Source organism: Brienomyrus brachyistius, chromosome 5 (genome assembly GCF_023856365.1).
Source record: "Brienomyrus brachyistius isolate T26 chromosome 5, BBRACH_0.4, whole genome shotgun sequence".
Classification (NCBI taxonomy): Eukaryota; Metazoa; Chordata; class Actinopteri; order Osteoglossiformes; family Mormyridae; genus Brienomyrus; species Brienomyrus brachyistius.
This window is the reverse complement of record NC_064537.1, coordinates 24,868,420-24,892,814: the sequence shown is the minus strand read 5'-3', so window position 1 is coordinate 24,892,814 and position 24,395 is coordinate 24,868,420. Positions and strand designations below refer to the sequence as shown.

General features: G+C 40.6%; 1 protein-coding gene across 1 annotated transcript; it reads left to right on the top strand.

Moving 5' to 3' along the window:
* Positions 1–1,924: 1,924 nt before the first annotated feature.
* On the top strand, positions 1,925–23,969 carry LOC125742355 (BAI1-associated protein 3-like). Its single transcript, XM_049014274.1, has 34 exons — positions 1,925–1,964; positions 4,341–4,433; positions 7,115–7,196; positions 7,417–7,497; positions 9,440–9,538; positions 10,452–10,511; positions 10,824–10,890; positions 12,497–12,710; positions 12,975–13,019; positions 13,105–13,182; positions 13,392–13,497; positions 13,608–13,724; positions 14,904–14,990; positions 15,080–15,186; positions 15,866–15,983; positions 16,148–16,272; positions 17,183–17,273; positions 17,385–17,441; positions 17,573–17,670; positions 17,778–17,829; positions 18,204–18,355; positions 18,487–18,610; positions 19,076–19,219; positions 19,473–19,565; positions 19,822–20,037; positions 20,391–20,459; positions 20,575–20,654; positions 20,890–20,998; positions 21,913–21,984; positions 22,342–22,425; positions 22,585–22,705; positions 22,787–22,910; positions 23,022–23,218; positions 23,818–23,969. The coding sequence occupies exons 2-34, from the start codon at positions 4,354–4,356 to the stop codon at positions 23,967–23,969; spliced, it is 3,501 nt and encodes a 1,166-aa protein (XP_048870231.1). The 5' UTR covers positions 1,925–1,964; positions 4,341–4,353.
* Positions 23,970–24,395: the final 426 nt, after the last annotated feature.

Sequence of the window (24,395 nt, the reverse complement as noted above, 5' to 3'; positions counted from 1 at the left end):
GCACCATTTCAAAACCACACACAAACATAAAAATTACACATATGCAGATATTAATGTTCTTGAAACTTTAGGTGACTATTGCACAAATGTCAAACTGATGTGTGAGTCGTGAATATCTCGTTGTGACAGCCTGTTCAGGATGTGTAGCATTATCGATAGAAGATGTGAATGGTGAGGGAGGGGGGCGGGATTAAGAGATGCGATCTGGTGGAGGAAGCTCTCTCATTGGTCAGATTACCTGGGGAATGCTGCCTGCTCTTACCTATACCTGTCCTAACGCAAACGCAGTTGCACTCTCTCTGGACTCCTTTGTCTGCTGCTGTTCCTTTCTAAATCTGAAGTACAGATTTTTTATTTTTTTTTGCTTTAATGAATAAATTTATGTTGTCTAATTATAATCTATTCTAAAACCTAACCCTAATATGTCCAGAGGTGTACTCCCTTTAGCAATGAAAACGTTATTATACATATTATAATAAATTAGAAACAACCTTTAAATCTAATGAATGTGGACATCCTAACGCTGACATTTCTCACATCTTTCCGTGCATGTGTATTTCTCACCCCTTTTTGTTCCTACTTTCCCTCAATGAATGTTTTAAACTGCAAGCATGATCATTTAACCTGCTTTTCCTTCATGTTTAACTGAAATCTTGGATGGACACAAAACACGAGTGCCAGAGAACACAAGGCAGTCTTTTTTTTCATTAGTCAGATAACTTAAGCCAAATATAAGGACTGTCCAATAAGAAGGTCGCTTATCTAACCTCCTATTGGTCAGTTTTCACATTTGGCTTAAGTTATCCGCTAACCGGGAAAATTCTGCTTCTTACAGTATCCCCCAAGTCTTTGGTTGTGCCTTATCCATTCAGAAAAGTTTTCTTTTCGCCCCCTCTCAGTTGTACGTTGACAATCGCCTTTTCTTTGACATGGTTGTGGATGCGCGCGGCAGACCAACAGCCCGCGCAGTTGCTAGGCAATAAGGTAAGCTTTGTTTTTCTGCAACCGATGAAATAAAAGTATAGACAGGGACAATCGTCCCATTTTTACCCGTTTTTAACCATTTACGGACACAGATTTGGATATATAAACTTAACCAGAAAGTATAATCGTAGAATAAACGTCGATATTCTAAACTAGAGGATTATTAATTTTCACACACAAAAAAACGTGACAGTTCGTGTCCCGGGAAAGAATATTAATTTGCTCCACCCCTGGTAGGGCTATTAACAAACGGTTTAAAAAAACAATCCTGTACTAATTCCACCATCTCAAGTTCATTTACAGAAGAGCCAGACACTGTGTCCCACTGTATCCCAGGTAAATTAAAATCACCCATAACCACCACATCATTTTTATTATTCATAATCCTGATATTGTCATAAAACTTTCTGCTTTCCTCTGCAGCTACATTAGGTGCTCTATAACAAACACTGATAATTAGGCCAATTGCGTTTTTATCCATACAGCTTCGCTACTTTTATTTTTTATCATTGAGCTCCCTTGCCTGCAGGCTTTCTTTTACATATATTGTACTGCAACACCACCTCCCGTCTTGCCTATCCGGTGTACACACATCTCTGCTCTGGGTAAAAACACAACTTGTTATATAGATTTTTTTTTTTAATCATAGACTTTTTATTTTTGTCTTTAACGAATCTCGTGCAATTGTAATGCTGAATGATATAATGTAAAGTAAAATACAGTAAATGCCTTGTGGTATTGGTTTATGCAGATTGTCGCGCGTCACCTGCAGTAGGAAACATAATTGTCCTGCTGGCCCCCATTACCGTATATGGCGTTTTTCTGAATCATTCTTTTTGTCTAAGGATAAAAAAAAACTGCATGATTGTCCGTCAGCCTGTAATGAAATAAAACGAGCGGGCAACAACAAAATCAACTACACAAGCAAGGAAACGCACCCAAAAAGCAATTTGTGCAAGTGAATAATTGCTTATTAACAGGTATGTGATTTCATTTGCAAGCTTTACATGATAATTAGGTAGATCGAAGTAAGAATTAAATGTATTATATTGGTATATGTCTAAATGCAAGGTTGCCAACTTTTGTCAGCTGGCTTGAGTGAGATTTTATTTGACATATGTCTGCACACATATGCACACAGTTTTATTACCTTGTAAATACCCCGTTGGGTTTGCAAACTACCCCAAAATTTTGATGTAGCTAATTTTAGGTTTTTAATGGAATAATATAGATTTATTCCGTGAGCGTGAGAGTCTGAAAACGTATCACGCCAGATGCGTGAGAACTCGTAACTCTCTAAATGAATGATAGTGTTGTGGGATGTGTGTGCTTGCTATTTACGCTTAGGTTTTCTGAATATTTATACACATGTTTTGCACTATTGTGCATTATTTAAATAATGCATAATAATACAAAAAAAATATGCATTGGAAAATAAATTATTTTCTGTCTACTTTCAACTGTTCTTACTGTTAACATAATCAAACTATTTAAGTAATAGATAACAGATTGTTATTAAATTCCAGAATACGGTATAAGCTATAGCTCGTGTTCTGGTGCTAGATATTCGTAGAATGCTGAATTCAGGATAGTTAACCTTTTTTTTATTTAAGCTTCAAAATTCCGAACATTTAGAGCAAACTGAAAAATAAAACATAATTTATTTTATGCAGAAATGCTAAGAATTTTGGCAGTGGCATTTAAGAACAAAATGGATTTGCTTGAAAAAAAATATAGTGTAATATTGTCTACCCAAACGTCTTCTAATCATTTAACCACTTGTCAATCTTTCCAAAAAAACAATTACTAGAATGGTTATGTTGCACAAAGAACTATGCATTCATTCATGTACATTTGAATTCATTTTTTTTATATGCTGAACAGATCTCAAACACTGGCTAATATGACACCCAATTAAAATGTCTCCTGCTAACCGTACCTGTAGAGAGTTTAGCTATCATGAAACATGGATCTTGGCCAAAATGAGATTCCATTCCTGTGTGAGGGGTTTATATCCTTTGGTTGATACATATTACCAACTGTTTACCAGTTGGTGAAGAAATCTGGCGCCTTCATGTAGGTCTGGATTCCCCAATTCCCGTCCTGGACTGCCAGAATCCAAGACAGTTTACAGATTTCCCTGCTCAGACATACCTTCTGAACCTTAGTTGGGGTGACTTTTCAGAAAGCGATCGATTTTAGTGAATAAAGAACAAGATAGTGAACGACGTAAGTAAAGAACAACTGAGGTCTACATGTGTTTCCATAAACCTTTTGTTATTCCAGATTTATCGAACGAACTTTAAGCAGTACTTTGTTGGCTCCTACCCAGCCTGAGAAAAGTACAGACCGTCGATAACAGGAACATGGATTTAATGTATTTTAATGGTGAAATACGTTATGACTGTCACACCAGATATATGCAAATAAAAAACATTAGCTAAAAAGAAAATCAATGAAAACACACCAAAGCAACCATAATCAAGACTATAATAAATCAACCTATTTGTCGAAAAATCCACGAACGAGATAACGAACTACTTTAATTATGGAGGTTTTCTGGAAACGTGTGCGAGTTAACGATTTATCTTAAGTACGAGATAATGAACTGACGTCACGGACTTTTCTGGAAAGCCACCCCTGGTCTATTTGAGCAGGGAAATCTGCAAACTGTGTTGGGTTGTGGCCCTTCAGGACTGGAATTGTGGAATTCTGATCTAGGATGTATATTAACTCTGACTTTTTTTTCTTAAGAGTATTGTTGGTTTTAAGTAGTAGTTTTTAATAATAATACCAATAGAATGTTACTCTAAATGATGTTACTCAATGAATCAAAGACCTAATTGAAAGGAAATGATGCATGTTGTGGTGTTTCAACAGAAATATGGACTATGCAAGGGAAGACATTTTAGTTCAGCTACTGAGTGATAAGCAGTGTACTGGTGCTTAAAAGTTTATGCAAATTTTGAGCAGAAATTAAATCTTTCATCTTGACCCCTTCATCCATTATAGTAGCTAAAGTATGGAATATAGCTACATTTCTTCCAGGTAGAATAGTCCCTCCAATAATACTCTCTATAGAGAACAAGATGTGATATTTGGAAACTATCATATGTCCTCATGGGAATGAGTACACAGCAATTGTTCTGTTGGGTGTTACTGAGAGGATGAGGTTCTGCTAGGTACTGGTGTGTGAACAGGCACCCTGGACTGGTCAGACTGAAGCCTTGTGAGGGAAGTTAGCTCTCCCTCTGGAGTTCGGTGACATCTGCTTAATCAGACTGATTTTGTGCTGCCTTGATGAGGGCAGAGCTCACATGGTCAATGCATGCTTCCATCCCCAAACCCCGCTACAGGTAGTCCTCTAACATGGCCTCGGAGATAGGGGGTGGTGTTATGAGGCACAGGGGGCCATCAACCACATACCACTTTGAGGGACCTGCTGACAGGTGAGTCTCAACTGACTGCCATGGAGTCTTGGTGGATAAACAGTGATTTTCCAGCTGATCATCTACTGACTTGGGGCATGACACCAAAACTAAGCGTAAGTGGTGTAGAAGATGGATGGATAAAGCAATTAACTAGTTACATTGTATCAGGACACGAAACACGAAAATGTTAATTTTCATAAAATATCTTTCAGGTGAATGTCCCTGCAGCTGCATAAAAAGCATGTGAATGTTTAGATTATGTGGAATCTTATGAAGGACCATGATCAGGCAATGTCCGATTTTCAGTATTAGCTGGGAAAAGAGGAAACAGGCCCTGCATATGTTTCCCTCGCATCCCTCTTTCATGCTGAGTGCCTCTTTAAGGTCCCGGAAGCCGTTTGTTCATTTAATTAGTAGGATGTTTCCTTTCAGACAGCACTAATGGCTCTGCTGGTCTCTTTACGATTCGCAAGTGAATAGATGTTCTATGAGAATACACAGGTCTATAAAAGGCTGTTTTGCTGCATAAAAAAACAGAGATTTTGATTGCTACTGGAAATCATGGAAACATTGAAGATTCTGCAACTTCTCACAGTTGCATTTCAACATGCAGTAACTGAGGACAATGCATGTACTGCCAAACTGTTCACATATAAGATTCATATAGAGGAGACTGCAAGACATGGTTGGGAATTGTGCAGATGCATAAGCATTTTAATAAAGCCTCTCCGGTCCAGGTTTTACATTTTCCTGTTAATATTAATAATCATTTAAACAATTAAACATCATTTAAATGTTCAAAATGAAAACATTATCAAGAAGGAATGCTAATACATATCCCTTTTCTCCAGCCTAGCAGCTCAATCTGATTGCATTTAAAACATCTTTAAAATGGTATAAAAGAATGATGCAATAGAACAGCGACAGTTTATTATTCCCCATTACGAAACACTCTTTTCAGCTACCTTATCTGGTTCTTACAGCAAGCTTGGGCATTAGGTCATTCCACAGACGTGACTATTCTGCCTAGGTTGGGACTCAAACCAGCAACCTTCTGATACCAACCGCCGAGGCTTAGCTTGCTTAGCTGAGCACCACTTTTGGGATGATCCCCCAAAACAGAATATATAAAGGACTCCCCCCCCACACAGCAAACCAAACATGGCATAAATATCTTTCAAATTTGGTGATCAGTGATCATTGTTGACACACCCAGCACACAGTGCACTACAACAAAACGTGTTGTCTGTATTTAACCCATATGTGATATCGTGACATAACAGGGCGCAGCTAATTCAGCCCCCAGGGAACGGTACCTTGCTCAGGGTACCTCAGAGGTGCTTTGTTGGTCAGGGATTCGAACCAGCAGTCTTTCAATTACAAGTGCACGTCCCTAACCATTAAGCCACCACTGCCCAAGCAGCACACCGCTCTCTGCTCTCCATGGTTTACCTCTACGGCCTGGTTCCAACACTACTATGGTTCTCAACTTTACCTCTTTCTTTTCACAATTATAACTGTCCCTTAATTATACAACTAGCTGGGCTCATGTATCTTTATTAATTTAGCTTTTGCATTGCATTGTAAATGGCTGAAATCCTTTTAAGCACTGGACTGAAAAGATTGCATTCAGTGCCATCAAAACACACATCCAGACACTTGTCAGTGGGGGAGGGACTGTCACTCGGCCAGTCGGCTAGGGTCGCATTGAGTGGTACTCAGCACGCTTTGTGCCATTTATGCTAATGTGGGTCAGAGACAGGACCAATAAATCTATTATGGGCTCTGCTTTCTCATATAACCAGGCTGTGAGCAACAGTGTCACTACGACTCTGTTTACACTTGTTTTAAAATTCATCTGGGTGATTGGATTACAAGTGGAATGCCCTAAGTACAAGTGCAAATGACCACCAAGACACATTGTGATCCGATCCCTCAAACCGCTTGCCGAGGTGGTCTGGGACACATTTGACCACATATCGTTTGTAATGTAAATGCTAATGCGTCCTGATGTGTCCCTGACAAGGACGTCACAAGAACTGTGTGCCAGGCAGTAGTGAAGTCTGAGCACCAGGGGTCAGCTGGACCCCATGGAGACGCTTGATAGATACAGGCGTAAACAGCGATGCGTCTCAGCTGTCTACTTGTGATCCAATTGGCCAAGATGCATGTTAAAACCACATGTAAACTGGGCCTTTGAGAAAAGCTATAGATCATTCCGTTACTGTATTTTGATAATAATAAATGTAAAATGCAATCAAGCAGTAATGTAAAGGACCAAATCAAACAGTATTTGCAATTGTACTCAAACAAATAGGTTTAGACCTTCCCTGAGTGGTACAACATGAAACATAGTGACATAACCAAGACTGCATCTGCAATATCCATCCATCCATTTTCCAAACTGCTTATCCTACTGGGTCGCGGGGGGTCCGGAGCCTATCCCGGAAGCAATGGGCACGAGGCAGGGAACAACCCAGGATGGGGGGCCAGCCCATCGCAGGGCACACTCACACACCATTCACTCACACAGGCACACCTACAGGCAATTTAGCAACTCAAATTAGCCTCAGCATGTTTTTGGACTGTGGGAGGAAACCGGAGTACCCGGAGGAAACTCCACGACGACATGGGGAGAACATGCAAACTCCCATCTGCAATATGTACACAGTAATTTATGTACCTTTTATGTATCACAGTATAGATGGGGCAGACTTTTTTGACCGCATGAGAAGCATCCTGCTGAAACAGGAGAGCATTTTGCATGCCGTTCATTGCGAGGTAAGAAAGATGCACAAGTGCAAGCTGTTATTTCTGCTTATAGGACCTATTAGTTTTACTCTATTTTCTGTGCAATGGGCCGAAGTAAGCAGTCTGAGAGTGACTATGCCATCCAAAATCACCTTAACAGTATTCCACGTCAGTTTGCTTGGTTAATGCTAAGCGAATCTGAATCTGTGATTTTGTTTTGTTCTGCGGTTTTTTTTTTGTTTTTATGTAGCTTCAAGGACCAATTGACATCACTCTGCCCCCAGAGACTACAGATGCAATTTGTATTCCAGGAAAACCCAACAGGAAAGAGGTAAATGGACCATTATAGCAGCCATTTGAAGTATACAGAACCAATTTGCACAGAATATTAATTTTGCAATAGAAAAGTATAAGTCTAAAAACTAGATTTCAGAAGAGAAGTTGGAGTTCTATGTGTTTTGTTATTTAAGTCTGTGAAACTCTGGGCCCTATTTTAACGTTCAAAAGCACACAGTGTGAAGCGGATGGCGCATGTCCTTGTAGGGTTTGGCCAGCCCACTTTTGCTAGCTTAACAGTGAAAAACTGGTTCAAAATGTTATGGGAGTGTTTGGGGGATATATCCTATAATCCCACTAATGCGCTTTAAAAGTGCGCTTGTACATTGGTGACTTGCAATTATAACGGCAGATTTACCAGGTAACATAAAAGAATGCTTCACTACAGAAGACACAGATCTCCTCATGCATATTACCATGGATAACAGCAAACCATCCTTGGATCTCATATATAACATGATTTTCGTGTACATACATATGGTAAAGTTTGATAAATTATGCAAAGTAAGACATTACCAACATTAAATACAGTAATGAATGTACAATGAAAAGACATACTGTTACAAATTTTGCAACTGAAAATAATGCATCATGTACCTATATAGAATCTGTTATAAGAAACAATTATTTGTTTAAATATATCAGTCTATTGTGGGTACTCACTGGCTTACAACCCTTACTCACTTGGCGTGATTTGAAAATTATGAATCATCTCCAAAAACTTTTTAGACCACAGATACACTGTAATAATTAGTCAGTTTCATTCATCATTACACCAATTAGCCAATTCTGATAAGGATTACGACTAGAGATGCAGTGATTGCATCAGCCAACTACTGGTATTGACCAATGCAGCAACAATCCGCCTATTATTTTAACGTTAGCAGAAACATTAGTTAGTGAAGCGTATGAAGAGTTTCTGAAAAACAAATTCATTCCAGAAAAGAAGGCTTTTTGTAATGTAATTAATTTACTTTTAGATTTATTTGGGTGGAGTGCCCCTTATTTAAATGTATTTAAGCAGAACCTCCGAAACAATTAGTATTGGAATCAGTGTCAGTTTTCGAAAACAATCGGCAATCGGTATCGACTAGAAATTTCCTTATTGGTGCATCAATAATTATGACTATTATATTTCTTAAAAATATCTTGATGTATACGTTAATGATCTTTCACATTATAATCTTTTTTATTTTTAATCTTTGCATGTTTTGTTCTCCATGTCCCTGTCTGTGTGTAACAAACAGTGTACACAGGCTGTGTACACGCCTATGTAGGCACCATATCTTGATAATGCACCCTTTAAATAACAGTGAAATACTGTGCCATTGTGTCTTGGCCAGGGCTGTGTCTGAATTCAGGGGCTGCACCCTTCTAAAGCTGCATTTGACGGCCAAACGTGTCACAGCAGTGTGACAAGCCTGTGCCATTTGGAAGGGCCCTTCCTGTGGTATATAACGCGTCCTCCTTTAGCCAAGTCGCAGAGGACCCACCCGATAGAAGTGACCCCCCAGATTTCATCATAGCTCAGCATTTTACTGGTCAAAAGCACAATCGATTTTCACTGCCTCAAGATAGCAGTCTGCAAACAATAAACATGACTCCACCTCATTTTAAGACCGACATGCCCAGGGATGCTCAGATGAGTGCTATTCGCTAAAAGTACATTTGCTATTTAAACCACGTGGGTATTGAACAGGAAAATTAAAACTGCATTGGACTCATGATAGCAAAGACACTTGCGTTGAGTCTGGTGCTGCTTTGTGCCGGATGCGAAATAGGCCTCTCTGTCTCTTGTGTTGATGTAAACCAATAAAATGAAGACATGAGACACTTGAATATTGCATGTTTTATGGTATCATCATAATTGAATAGTATGCTACTATTGTAAAGTGTCCATTTTACTGGCATCTAATGTCTGGTTTTAATGTCCTTAGTTGGACCTCCTGTATGAGGAGGCAATCTACACGGTGGTGAATAAGGTTGGAGTGCCATTCAAGACCAATGAAGATGAGCTCTTCAGGTATTTGCAAAAGGTAAGTAAGGAGCATGCACTGATACAGCTGCACCCACCACATGACAAACCACCTCAGGGATGAGAACCTGAGTGCAGCCATGTGACAGACGATACCTCAGCACCACACTAGTCCGAATGGACCAATGTGCGATTTTTCCAGTGGCTGGAGTGCCAATCCTGCCACCAACCCCCCAATTTCCCTGTAAGTTGGAGGACCTCCTTACAGAGCTGGATGTAGATTAATGTCATACCCAGGACAAAGCAATTACAGGATAAGGGCCTTGCTCTAAGGCCCAACAGAGTAGAATCACTCTGGGCATTCATGGGATTTGAACCAGCAACCTTTCCACAGAGCCAATATGCCACCTTGCAAAATGTCAGTATAAATAATTATCTTTCCTCACTCTTGATTACCTCTACTGTGAAATCTAATAAGATGTTTTATATTGAGTGTGTGGAGGATAAGTATGATTAAATTACAAAATGACCCATCTTATTTGAAAGACATACTGTCCAGTCCAATGAAATGTAGACTGTGTTCTGGGCATGTGATATTTAGGTCATGTTGCCCTGCTAATCTGAAGAGCTTTGTTGCTTCGGGATTTTATCTAGCTAGGATGGGATTGCACAGAAATTTTTTGTTCTCAGTCTTGTTCTTCTGTGAGTATTTGTCAAGCTTAATAAATATATAGGTGTCTCAGAAGAAACAAATAAAAAAAGATGTAGAGTGATATTTGATTCATTATTTTAAATGGATGGATGGATGGATGGATGGATGGATGGATGGATGGATGAATGGATGGATGACGTTTTCATTCAGGAATCAGTTTCATTTTATATAGCACAACTTGTCTACCACATTTTGACATTATCCACTGTAATAGAATACCGCATTTTCCTCTGTATGAAATGAATGTTTGCTCCTCTTCCAGGTGTTTAAAGTTAAGGCAGAAGAACATGACATTATTCTGCAGAGTGTTCAGAATTTAAAGGTGAGTCTCATTTACGCTTGCAAAGAATAAGAATGAGCTAAAGAAGCAATGGTTGTTTGACATTTTCTTCATCCATCCATTTTCCAAACCGCTCATCCTACTGGGTCGCGGGGGGGGGGGGGTCCGGAGCCTATCCCGGAAGCAATGGGCACGAGGCAGGGAACAACCCAGGACGGGGGTCCGCCGATCGCAGGGCACGCTAACACACCATTCACTCACACATGCACACCTATGGGCAATAACTTTAAAAAACTTATAAAATTAACTTGACTTGCATTTAACTGTTATGTGTATATCAACATCCTATTTCAGAGGGCAAGATTCTCCCTGAAGGTATCTGTGATGAAAGGAAAAGACCTTCTGGCTAAAGATGCTAATGGTAAACTTTCCCAAAAATTGATATAACTTATACAGTTTTGTCTGCATATCTGAATGAACAATGATTGAATATCCTGATAAGTGACAGCATTCTTTATAGGAAATTAATAAAAGTAAAAAAGTTTAACATGTGACTTGTATACACAGATCATGCTATTGTGAGAATTCAGAGATCAACAATAGGTTTTCCAATCAATACATCAATTAAGTGATATTTATTAGCACAGTTTATTAGTAAGTTTGTCACTACGGTAATTTTGCTTTACGGTAATTTGCAGTAATTATTCCAGGAATTGAAAAACAGGGAAAAAACATGGGATATTCCAAATAATTTCAAAACGCAGGAATGTCATCAATCAATTATTCTTAAAAAAAGTACAAATAATAAATGCAGTTTTAAACACTGCCATTCAAAAGTTTGGGGTGACTCAGAAATGTCCTTGTTTTCTGTGAAAACATACATGAACATTACAGTAAGAGGGGGTGTAAGGTGCAGACAGGCAGTAAATGAATAGTGCAGCGATAATGAATAGTGCAGAGATGTAAACTTCATAAGTAGGTAAAGTGCAGTTGCAATTTAGAGGTAGTTTGTATATGCAGCTTAGAGGAATTTGAAGAGAGACACTCCAGATATTAGTGTGTGTTCAGAGTTCTGATGGCTTGTGGAATGAAGCTGTTGCACAGCCTGGTAGAGGCTTCGATACCATTTTCTGGACAGTAGGAGAGAAAAGAATCCTTGATCCAATGACTGTGCTGGCCACTCCATTGTACACAGAATACCAGCCGACTGCTTCTTCCCTAAATACTTCTTGCATAGTTTGAAGCTGTTTTGGGTCATTGCCCTGATGTAGGATAAAATTGGCTCCAATTAAGTGCATGGCATAGCAAAATGGAGTGATAGCCTTCCTTCTTCAAGAAACCTTTTACCTTGTACAAATCTCTTACTTTACCATCACCAAAGCATCTCCAGACCATCGCATTGCTTTCACCATCCTTGAAAGGTGTTGGCAAGCACTTCTCCAGCATCTTTTCATTTGATCTGCATCTCACAAAATTTCTCCTTTGTGATCCAAACACCTCAGACTTGGATTTGTCTATCCATAGCACTTTTGTTCCCAATTTTCCTCTGTCCAGTGTCTGTGTTCATTTGCCCATCTCAGTCTTTTCTTTTTATTGGTCATTCTTAGATATGGCTTTTTCTTTGGAGTTCTGTCCAGGTGGCCAACATCACAGAACTTTTGAACAGTAGTCTTAGAAGACAGCAGCTGGGGGAGTGGTCCTGATCCACAGGCAGTAGATGATCAGCATGATCAGTTAATAATAATAGATGTTTTATTGATCCCCGGGGGGAAATTCTCTTTATGCCTCCCCCAACTTGTTCTCTGTATGAAAGAGCAAGCTGACCACCAAGGACAGCCAACTGTTGTAGTACCTACGGAGCTAGAGGTTAAGGGCCTTGCTTAAGGACCCACAGATGCACCAAGGCTGGGATTGAACCAACAACCATCTGGTTATAGGCACAGAGGCTTAGCCCACTGAGCCATACATTAGTAAACTTTGATGTATTGCTATAAAATATGCCCATATAATACTGTCATTGCTCATAGGGTACAGCGACCCCTACTGCATGCTGGGAATTCTACTGGGTCGGAACCGTCACGAACTTGAGGGAAGGAAGGAACGCTGGTTCAGCATCCGCAAGCAGAAAGAAAAAATGGACAGGCTTCCCAGCGTCAAGGACAGGCTCTCAGAAAAGTGCATCCAGGTCACAAAGGTGAAACATGAGACACTCTACCCAGTATGGAACGAGCACTTTGTCTTGTGAGTAAAACGGAACCACACTTTCTTCTGTTTCTTTTAGCTCTCTTTGTTATTTCTTTAGCTGAGAGTATAACAGTGGGAAATCATTCAATAGCTTTGTTACCATTTGCTGCTGTTTATATTCTAATAGCAGCAACAGCATCTGGCTTCTCTCACTATTTAGGATGCACAGCATCTAATGACCCACTGTTGAACATCATTGAGCAGGTGGTCTGGAAACATGAAGTTTGTGAGTTTGAATTAAGCACCTCTTTGTTCTTCTAGTGAGGTTGACGACGTCCATTGTGATCTGCTCCATCTAGACATATGGTGAGAGACCATTCAGAAACAAAAGCCCGAGAAATGTTCTACAGTTCTGTATTAACACATAATGTCTCCTTATGTGGTTCTCCAGGGATCATGATGATGATGTTTCTGTAGCAGAAGCCTGTAAGAAACTTAAGGAAGTCAATGGATTGAAAGGGATGGGCAGGTATTTCACGTGTAGAGAAATGTATGTCCAGGGACAAAAGACGCAAACCAAACAGAAAAGTTGCAGATGTGGTTCTTGAGAGTGTGGTCAATGTATTATGGGTGACAAATCAAAAGAGAATACACCAATAGATACAATTCACTAAGAGTAAGATCCTTTGGATAATCAGATCAAAATATTGCTAATACAGTGTTGGTTTGCTACTTCAGATATTTCAAGCAGATTGCCAAGTCTGTCCGAAATAATAGCACCTCTGCTTCAGCGGCAGATGAAGACGTTGATGATTTCCTTGGCTGTATCAACATTCCCATTAATGTGAGTTGGTTTGCAGCCTGTCAACCTATCCCTGAAGCTCAGTTCCTTTTTTCCAACTGGACAGTGTTGTCCAATGACTTTACTCTGCCATCTCATGTTCCTTCAATCAGGAGATTCCATTCGGTGGATATGACAGGTGGTTTAAACTTCAGCCACGATCCAGCGCCTCCAAAGTTAAAGGGGAATGTCACCTGATACTGAAGCTTTTTTGCACCCAAGTATGTGAGGTAGTCAGACATAGGAGAGAATGAAAATCATGACCCAGTGAAAATTCTCGGTAACACTTTCTATGAATGCCATGTCTATAAGAATCTATGAACATATACGTAAGACATTATAATGCATTCATAAAGCGTTGTAAACATTGTTATAAATATTTATAAAAAAGCATAACTCATAAGCCATGTTTATTAAGAATTATAAATGCTCCATGAAGCTCTCATAGCTGCCTTCATAATGCGGAATACATTAAGGCATCATTAATTCCTATACTGATCATTATATTACATTGTGAAGGTGTCTATAGTGCATTATAGATAAGAACTTCACTGGAGCTAATGAAGTATTACAGTCAGCAGTAAAATGCAGAGGTGGGGACTCAAGTCACCGACTTCTGACTCGACTTCGAAGTCACATATTTGATGACATGTGACCCAGAAAAACTAAGGGAAAGACTGGGACTCAACTTGGACCCTGTGACTTTAGAAGACTTGAGATTATAGTCCCTCTCTGGATACCATAACATTAATTTTATAATTTCAGTGTATATTAATTCTCTGCTATATGCATTTTCAGTTGGCTGAATGCAATAGTATATTGGAAAAATGCAATGCTCTATGAATATAAACGGACGTAAAAACTGTGAGTGGACACTCTCTTTTCAACCTATCTGCCTATAAAGAAGGTATCCTATGACTTGCTGTGACTGGGGTTTGCTGCGGTAAGTTATAATCACTAAGGTAAAAAAATGACGTAAGTAGGGACTCAAGTTATATGACTCACAACTCGGCCTGGACTCGAGTCACAAATTTAATAACTTGTGACTTGACAGCAAAAATAATGGAAAGACTTAGACTTGGATTTGAGGGCAAATGACTCGAGATTTGACTCAGACTGCAATGTTTTGACTCGAGAATTGACTCAGACTTGCTAAGGAATGACTTGTTCCCATCCCTGCAAAAATGTCTTATGAATGCCAACAGAGAATGCTGTAATGCTTTATTAATTCTTATACCAGCCATCATAATGCATTATGAAGGTATCTAAGATGTGTTATAGATGACAGCTTCAAGCAAAGTGTTACCAAATTCTCTTCTATGTTCCATAACAACATTTGGTCTTCAGCCTATGGCTGTAGCTCTGTATGGTAAGAAAAAAAATTACAAAAAAATGTTTTGTTTCATCAGAGGGACACAACGTTAAGTAAGAGAGACTCACAAGTGACCCTTTATGAAAAATTGCTGAGGCAAATTCTTCAGCATGAGCATCTGCAGGTACAAACTCAGTTGAGGTTTTGACTTTGCCTAAAGGATGAAAAGGGGATGTAGAATGATGAATGTGCGTTGTGTAACTTCCTGCTCAGAAAAGAGAAGACTACAGCTGGGATGGTGGGCTGAGTGAACCAGCGGGGGCAGTGCTGTGCTACCATGCTGTGCAAACCAATCTGTCGGCCCTCCAGCTGGCCGTCATGTAAGCCACGAAATGGGATAATAAAGCTGTAACAGGGGCCCACTAATCATCCATCCATCCATCCATTTTCCAAACCGCTTATCCTGCTGGGTCGCGGAGTTATAGAATATCATCATTTATATTATATCATTGATACCTGGAGATTAGAGTGTGTGTGTGGGTTTGCATAGATCACATTTGGGGACCACAATGTTCCCAAAGTGCGGTAAAACCTGAAACTTCCTTACTTTTAGGGGACACTTCTTCAGGTCCCCATTTGGATAACCTCAATTTTTTAAAAGCCTGTGAATGCAATCAAAAAAGTAAAAATTTCAAAAGTCTTGTATTTGGGTTGGTTACTTATGGTTAAGGTTAGAGCTGGGTAGGGCTTAAGGGTGTCATGATTGGGATTAGGATTTTTCCCATAGAAATGAATGGACAGTCCTCATTTAGATAGGAAGACCAACTTGTGTTTGTGTGTGTGTGTGTCTGTGTGTGTGTGCGCATGTGATGGACTGGCATCCTGTCCAGGGTGTACCCATGTGTTGTTCCCTCTACTGGTGGGATAGGTTCCTAGACACCCTTCTGACTCCATAATGAAGAAGGGGCTGGATGGATGGATGGATGGATGGATGGATGGATGGAAGTTCCCAAAGTTGCTCTCGTTGTGTCTCATGTTTTCTGGGTGTGTGCCTTGCAGAAGATGGAGGTGCTACAGTATGCACCACCGAGCCCAGCCACTATGTTACTCCTTCCTGCTTGACCTCATGAAGACCTTGGAGGCAGAATGGGAGGTGTCCAATGTAGAAGGAGAGATGGTGTGTCAATTTGAGTTGTTTATCCATCTGCTCATTTTAGAATAAACGCACATAGGTCATGCACTTTTTACTGGCTTGAAATACCAATCTCAAGAGAGAGAGATGAGATAATCCATGTATGGCTGTGTTTCTGTAATAATACACCTTTTTGGCTTTTTTTGTAGGAGACACATGTGGCAGAGAGCTTCGATCTCCATGTACAGCATTGCCTGTCCCTGATAAAGAGGCTGCACCAGGTGTTTCCGTGCTCCAACCCCACCTCCATCACACGCTGTGAGCTCATGCTGAGGTAAACAGCCACCAGACCTCTTTAGAAATACATCTGCTTGCACAGTCAGATCTCTGTCCCTGAGATGAAAAATCAAATTTTTACTTATGAGAAATGTCACTTTCACAAGCAATAGGGACTTAGCTGATATGAAACACCTGGAACTGACCTTTTTCCAGTGGCAGCCTGAACTTATCTAAGAAGGGAGAGTGAAAGCCTCTCTCTGAGCCTGTCAGTTCACAGAAAGCTGTTGTCTTCATACTTTTGCTACTTTGACACTTAACAAGTACCTTCAAATGAAAGCTGTGAACTATTGTATGCATTCATTTTGTGGTGTTAAGGCTTCACAGCAGAAATCCCAAGCTGTTAGATGTGTAGATCCGCCTTGCATTTCTATTAGTGCTGCATAAATAAGTGTCCTTGCCAAAAAAATCCATAAATTAATGTTGGTAACATTTACTTGAGGAAGCACAAGTAATTAGTAACTCACTTACTAGTCAGCGATGGTGGTGCAGTGGTTAGCACTGTTGCCTCACACCTCTGGGACCCGAGTTCGAGTCTCTGCCTGGGTTACATGTGTGTGGAGTTTGCATGTTCTCTCCATGTCGTCGTGAGGTTTCCTCCGGGTACTCTGGCTTCCCCCCACAGTCCAAAAACATGCTGAGGCTAATTGGAGTTGCTAAATTGCCCGTAGATGAGCGTGTGAGAGTGAATGGTGTGTTAGTGTGCCCTGCGATGGGCTGGCCCCCCATACTGGGTTGTTCCCGGCCTCGTGCCCATTGCTTCCGGGATAGGCTCCAAACCCCCCCGCGACCCAGTAGGATAAGCGGTTTGGAAAATGGATGGATGTACCATATATATTTGATATATTTGTGTCCCCTCCAGTAAAGTGTTACCCTAATGTTTTTGTTGCATTGTGTCGGTCTCCTAGGGGACTGGGACATATTCTGACCATGCAGGCCTTTAAGGAAGCCTGCCCTCACCACCAGGAGTGGAATAGAGAGACAGCTTCAGTAATAAAGGTACAGGGCAAAAACCAGATATAGTACCACCCAATGTTGTGCCAATGAAATTGCTCATTTCTGCATTGCTTTCATACTTCATAAAACTAATTTTACTTTTTTTTTTAATAGAAAAGTATAGTGGAGTGGTATAGAAGCATGATGTCACTTTATAAACTACATCAAGGGGTATTATTCCTTCTGTTTCAGTTATATCGGCACATAGCGCTTGCCATTGATACATTTCCTACCAGGGAATTAGCATGATCTGGCTTTACTTTGTCCTTTCTGAGATGGCATTGCTCTTCATGGGGTTTCAGACTCTGAAGGAACAGCTGAGGGACCTGGTGCTGGTGGTGGATGCAGCGTGTGCCCATGTGCAGAGAGCTCACAGTGTCTACCATGGACTGTTCAGCAGGTGTGCCCCTCCTGGCGGGTCTCCACACAGAAAAATAAAATAAAATAAAAGAATCTTATTGAGATTCATATTCATATGCAATGTTCTTGTTTTTACCTTTTTTGCAGTTCATTGAAATTGGATTTCTTCAGCATTTCTTATCAACAGCTGGAAAAACTGGTACAGCTAAAATTTCACATCTGTTGTTTCATTGTTCAGTTGACCTGAGTTAAAGTTTCATCTTTTAATACACAACCATTAAGCTCCACAAGGGCTTTTGTTGAAATATTTTTTAAAAAATGGTTGTATCATATGGGCTAGTGTTTGCCAATCCAGTCCTCAGAAATTCACAGACAGTTCACGTTTGCAAAAATGTGGACTGTCTGGCAGGGAGCTTGGGGGGAGCAAAAACATGGACCGGTCCTGGGTCCCCATGGACCACATTGGGAAACATTGATATAAAGAAATCTGATATTAATGTCTTGTCCCAATATTAGATCAGATGTCTGCAGGCTGCAACTAACCTGATCGTTGTTTTTATTGTGTCTCCTCAGGTGGCCAGTGACATGCAAGCCTTGATGGAAAAGGTGTGTGTGACCTTGAAGAAGGACAGCAGTCACATAACCCAGCCCATGTGGGAGACACTCTTTGAGCTCTACATGTCCTTGAAGACACTGCAGACTTTCAGAGAATTTCTGCCCCTGAAGTGAGTACTGGTGGGTCTATGGATTCCTCTGAGTGGGACCTTTAAGTCCTGAAGTCATGAATAAGGCACCAGGTGATATCTTCTTTTAGTTAATAATTTTATTTTAAAGAAGCACAATGATTTTTTTCCAGGGACATGAAGACATTGGCTTTGACGGGATTCCAAGAGTTGTTTAAGACCACTATTCACAAGTGGCTTCAAATAGTTTACGAGAAATCTTGCGAGAGGATCCACAAAGCTGTGGAAGCAGAGCAGGTATTGACAGCCACAATGTCTATGAATTTCCAGCCATAAGTGCTTATTCCTGAACAGTTTTCTGAGGGCATGTGGCAGACCTTAGACAGAATGCCAGTCCATCACAGGGCACGCAGTCTCCTGCTATGTTTGCTTTGGGCAAATCTGAAACCTCACTTCACCATATCTTTGAAATGTGGGTGGAAACTGGAGAACCCAGAGGAAGCCTACATAAGTACTACAAGAGCAGGCAGATGAGACACACAGAACCGGAGGAGGAATTTAATCCCACAGCCCTGGACGTGTGACACCACAGATGTACCCACTGCAACGCTCCAAACATATGTTATATATTAATTATTCTTCATTCTTTTTTTCCGCAAATGTTTTCTTCTTCCAGTGCATTATTTTTATATGCCCATTCTGCGGGGAAGTAATCTCTGTACTCTGTGTTTGTGTAATCGTGCATGGTTGTGATCACGGCAGTTTGATTCAGGCTGCAGTCTCTCCAAGCACAGTGCCTCAGCAGACCATGTGACCTTCTGCTTCAGCCAGGTCCAGCACCTCTGGCTACAGCTGGCTTGGCCTGATTCGTCAGGAGAATTCATCTTCAGGGTCCGCCTGGCGGAAGTGAGAGACTCTTACTGACTCTAAATTATTACCCATAACTGATTAAAAAGGGGGTGGATTTAGAGGAGAAAACTTGAATGTTCAGGACCTATGAACTATGACCTCTGGAACCTTTTTTTCTGTGGACACTGGTCAACATTAACAGACAAAAACAGTAAAAGAATCAATAATGAGAATAGAAAGAAAATCTTTATGAAAGAAACTAAGAATCTTTGAAGAGTGGTGTGACCTTAGATATTTCCATTTTTTGCAGGATGTATGTAGTGTGAGCATGCTTTACTGTGAGCTGATCAAAAGAAAAATAGAGATCAGCATTCAGGAAGAGGGCAACAGTCTCTCCACACAGGTACTAGATCTGCAGCTAGTTCTGATATGATTAATTACAAAAAGAAAAATTAAGACATTGCTTCATTCCAGACATCCCCATTAATACTAAAAGATGACCCCCTCACACCTCATTTCCTGTTTCTAGTCCTCAAATCCAGGAACTATTAATATGACACTGATTCTCAGCATGTATGGAATGGGTCCTAATTATGATGTGTTTCTGTATTGGTTCCTGTCACCTAGTCCATGTTTTTTTTAATGATTGTCTCCTCTAGCTGTGCATCGCACTGAACAACATTGAGCATGTGTGCGTGTTCCTGGAGAACATGTCCTATGTCCTGGGCTGGCAGAAGGGACAGGAAGCCACAGCAGGAGCCCAGCAAACAGACAAGCAGCAGCAGGTCAACCAGGCCCACTGTGACCACTTCTGCAATACTGCTGCTGACCTGCAGAGGGAGGTCAAGTGCATGATCGCACACCTCACTGATAAGGTGGGCAGGAGGGAGAAACAGCACTTCCTGACAAAGACACTTGTGAAACAAATCAAAAGTCATAAAACAAGCGAGCGCAGCATAAAAATATTGATTTTACCACCGTGTTGGTTTCTGATTAAGATCCTTACCTTAGAATTGCCCTAACTAGCTTATTCAGAGGTTGAAGTTTCAGTGAAGAAATTTTAATGAATTTTAGAAATAGAAGTCGAAAGATATGCAAGTCCTTTTTTTCTGAATGTATGTTTACATTTAATAATTGAACAAGTGTCAACGATAAAGAAAATGAGGTAAATGATAAAGAACATGAGCTGTATGGTGTGTGATTGGGGTAACTGTTCTGCTATGTGCAGATGCTGTTAGATTTGAAAAAATGCATACTGCACATCAGCCTGTCCCCAGACTCGATCAGCAGTGCTGAGGTGAGCCTCCTGATTGCGCTCCCTCTGCTTTGGCCTTTTTCTTACTGACAGTTGTTCCTGCCAATAGATAACCACAAACATTCAATGTGATTCTGGAATGTTCTTTCCTCTCTAGGCTGTCTCTCCGTTAATGAAATATCTAGACGACACTTTAGTGATACTCAGTGCATCTCTTGTCAAGAAGAATTTGAGGAGGTGATTTTTCTTTTGTCTTTTAACATGAATTGTTTTTTCAAACAATAATCCCGCCTAACTGATAATTATCTGATAAATAAACAAAATAAGTAATGTTGCTGGATGCTGCCATTTCCAAATATTGGGTTCTGCAGTTTCAGCCTTATATTCCATATGTCTGTAATACAGCATTATTGATTGGACCAGGCAGTGTTTCCATGGGCACAATTGCATTATGGGTCCTCTGCTACTCCAGGGTGCTGAATGGCCTGTGGTGGCTTCTCTTCAAATTGGTATTTGACACCGTGGCAGAGAACAGTGGTGTTTCACTGGAGTTTTATGGAAGGTTTCACTTCACTTTGGAGGTTAGTTCTTCACTAATTGTCTAGTATATTAGGTGCACCTGTTTGTTAACACAAAGAGCCTGCTACGCCGAACAGCAAATCATGTGGCTGCAAGTGAAAAAATACAGCATGCAGAGAAAAGCAATAAGCTCCATTACTGCTTAGCTAATGATTAGAATGGCTACGGTGTGTGATCTAAGCGATTGTGAATGTGCCGTACTGGTCATTGTTGCCAGATGTGGTGGTTCCACCATCTCAGAAACAGCCATCTTCCAAGGATTATTGCCCAATATTGTATCTAGAGTTTACAGGAAATGATGTGATGAACAAAAAGCATCTAGTGAGTGGCCTTCATGAAAGGTCAGAGTAGAATGGCCAGACCCATTAAAATTAACAAGAAGTACTTGAATACAGCAACAGTGTGCAGGAAGGCTGAACTTCTTTACTCTTAGTTCTGGTGGAAACATGGAGTCCTACCCAGTATTAGCTAGATGTACTTAATAAAGCGGAATAATCAAATAATAATTACATTTAGAACTCTTTTAAAGAAGGAATTCATTCAAAGCAGATAACCATTTTGATAGTGATTTTGCATTCTACACACACACACACATGCACACAGCGATGGATATTCATATCTTTATGGGGACTATCCATTCATTTCTATGGGCAGCATCTTTATTTCAACAATGATAATCTTAACCCTTAACCCCTACCCAGCTGTAACCTTATCCAGAAGTAATCAAACAAAATAAAAAAAAGTCCATTTTTAGTTTTTTGATTACAGTAACAGATTTTTATTTTTTTTTTATTATACTGTGACTTCTCCATTTTGCAAACAACCTACAATGATGTTCCAGGGCAGGAGCTGATGTAGTTGTGGAAAGCACAGGCTTCTATGGGTCTGTAATATAGCACACGTGTGTTCCTTTAAGGCCTTGGTGGATTTCTTCCATGCTGAGGGAGAGGGGCTTCCTCTTGAGGACCTCAAGAATGAAGACTACAAGGTGGGCACCAGCACCAGGCATCAGACATTCCCACTGCCTCAGGTGTAGTTGGCTAATAGTGGATTTCTTGGCTGTACTTCCAGTGATGACCTCAGACAAACATGCTGTGGAAGTACCTGTAGAACAGGTCTACCTATATTTGTTCTCAGACATGCATATGTAAACCCCTTTATTAACCACATAACAACCATGTCTGGGACAGTGTTTCCCAACCCAGCCCTCGCGGACACCCACAATTCCCTGGCAATTGGGAGAGAGCAAAAACGTGGACTGACTGGAGGTCCACGAGAACTGGGTCAAGAAACGCTGGTCTGGGGCATTGGGATTTACATAATTACACTCTCTGTTTTGCTCCAGGCTCTGGAGAAGGAGTTGTGGTTAATGAAGTGTTCGTCTAGTGAGCTCATCGAGCAGTATTTTTTGGAGAAAACTGCACAGCAGGTAGGTTGAACTTTTTGACTAGGGGTGCCGTCTTCGTGGAAGCTAGTACGATTATGGGCTATCTTTGTAATGGTGGTCTGTGGAATGTGACACTATCTTGAATCACTGTTGATTGAAGTTGAAAGTAATTTCATGCATCTTTGGCTGCTCTCTTCTCAGAGGACACTGCGACACAGTCCGTATGGACGAATCAGTGTGAAGTGTTATTATGAATCCCAAGAAGAGCGGCTGGCTGTAGAGGTTCTGCACGCCTCTGATCTCGTAGCTCTTGATGCCAATGGTGGGTGTGTATGTGCAGCAGAGCCTTAGCGATCGTGTGCCCGCCAGCCTCACCAGCTCCGCTCTCTCCGGTCACTTGTAGGGCTGAGCGACCCCTTTGTCATTGTGGAGCTTTGTCCTCAGCATCTGTTCCCCACAAGCAAAAGCCGGCGCACTCAAGTGAAGCCCAAGACTTTGCATCCAGTTTTTGATGAGGTCTTTTACTTGTGAGTGGTGACTGATAGTGTTGCCCTTGAATTTTCGGTGTTGTGGTGAAGGCCGATTGGCCAGGTAGCCACTGTTCCCTCTTCCCGTGTTTAATGTTATTTTCCCTGCAGTCATGTGAATCTTCAGCAGTGCAGACACAGGTCTGCATGTGTGGTCTTCACCGTGATGGACTATGACTGGCTGTCTGCCAATGACTTTGCTGGGGAAGGCACAGTCCCACTCAGTGACTTTTATGGGTTGGACAAGCCTGGTGCATCCAGAACCATGCAGCCGATCGTACTCCTCCTGACCCGGCCCAAACCCAGTGGTAAGGCTTTCTTATCCGTCACGATTGATGGGCACCATTATTGGCTCACCAGTATTAATGATTAGATAGACCCCTGTTAACATATGCTAGATATGAATAAGCAATGATAATGAATTTTACCTTGCTTAAAAGTTTGTACTAGATGGGTAATTGTGTAAGTAAAAGTGCTCTTTGACTTACGATGGGGTTACGTTCTGATGAACCCAATTTAACTGGAAAATAGTCACTGAATAAGTAAATAATTACTCTGAGTAAATTACAGTAAATGAAAAGTAAATAAATTAAGTTTATTTGGTTAAATACAGGAACAAAAACAATACAATATGTTGGTAAATGCTGGATTAGGCGTTTTGTACTCAGGATTGCTACAGAGACTGAAAGTTAGGCTTCGTGGATTTTGCCATCGTCTGCGATCGGTAGAAAGTATCGTACGGCATATAACTAGCCCAGAAACAGATCGGGAATTCAACATGGACATGCACCACTATCACACAATCGTAGTCTAAATATCTAAAACCAAACTATCCTAAAGTGAGGAGCATCTGTAATTAAATGGGATTTAGTAACTTCTAATCCATGTTTTATCCTCCTGGATACAGCGAAGCCCATCATGAAGATGCTGGAGAGACGAACAAGAGATAAAGAGGCACGGGAGTTTGTGAGAAAACTGAAGGAGACAGAGAGGTTAACGGGCGGCAAGGGAGGGCTTTTAAATAAAATGAGTCCTATTTTAAAACGCGGTCAGAGATAAGTAGCTGTTTTCCTACCTCTTGTCGTTGCTAACTAGTTTTCAGACTTCTCTGTGTTGCATCATTCCTGTGGTCTATGCTTTATATTAACTGAAGAAAGATAATTCAATGACATATACATTTCCGAACAAAAGAAAATCTCTAAACATACACTAGTGGCCAAAATTGTATAAACACCTAGCATTTTTGGCATTGTGCTTTAAAAATTACTACACAAATATTGCCGGTGATGTTTATAAACAATCAAAGAATGTTACAAATGTCAAACATTGGACAATTAAATAAGTAACTGGAGCAGCATTTTAAACAGTTCTGCATTCTCTAAAAAACTGGAAGTGTTTCCATATTTTTGGACACTGTTGTAACCTGCTGAAGTCTAACATGTGCTGTCTGAAGGTTTTTCATGTTTTGAAATTAATTGTAGCATA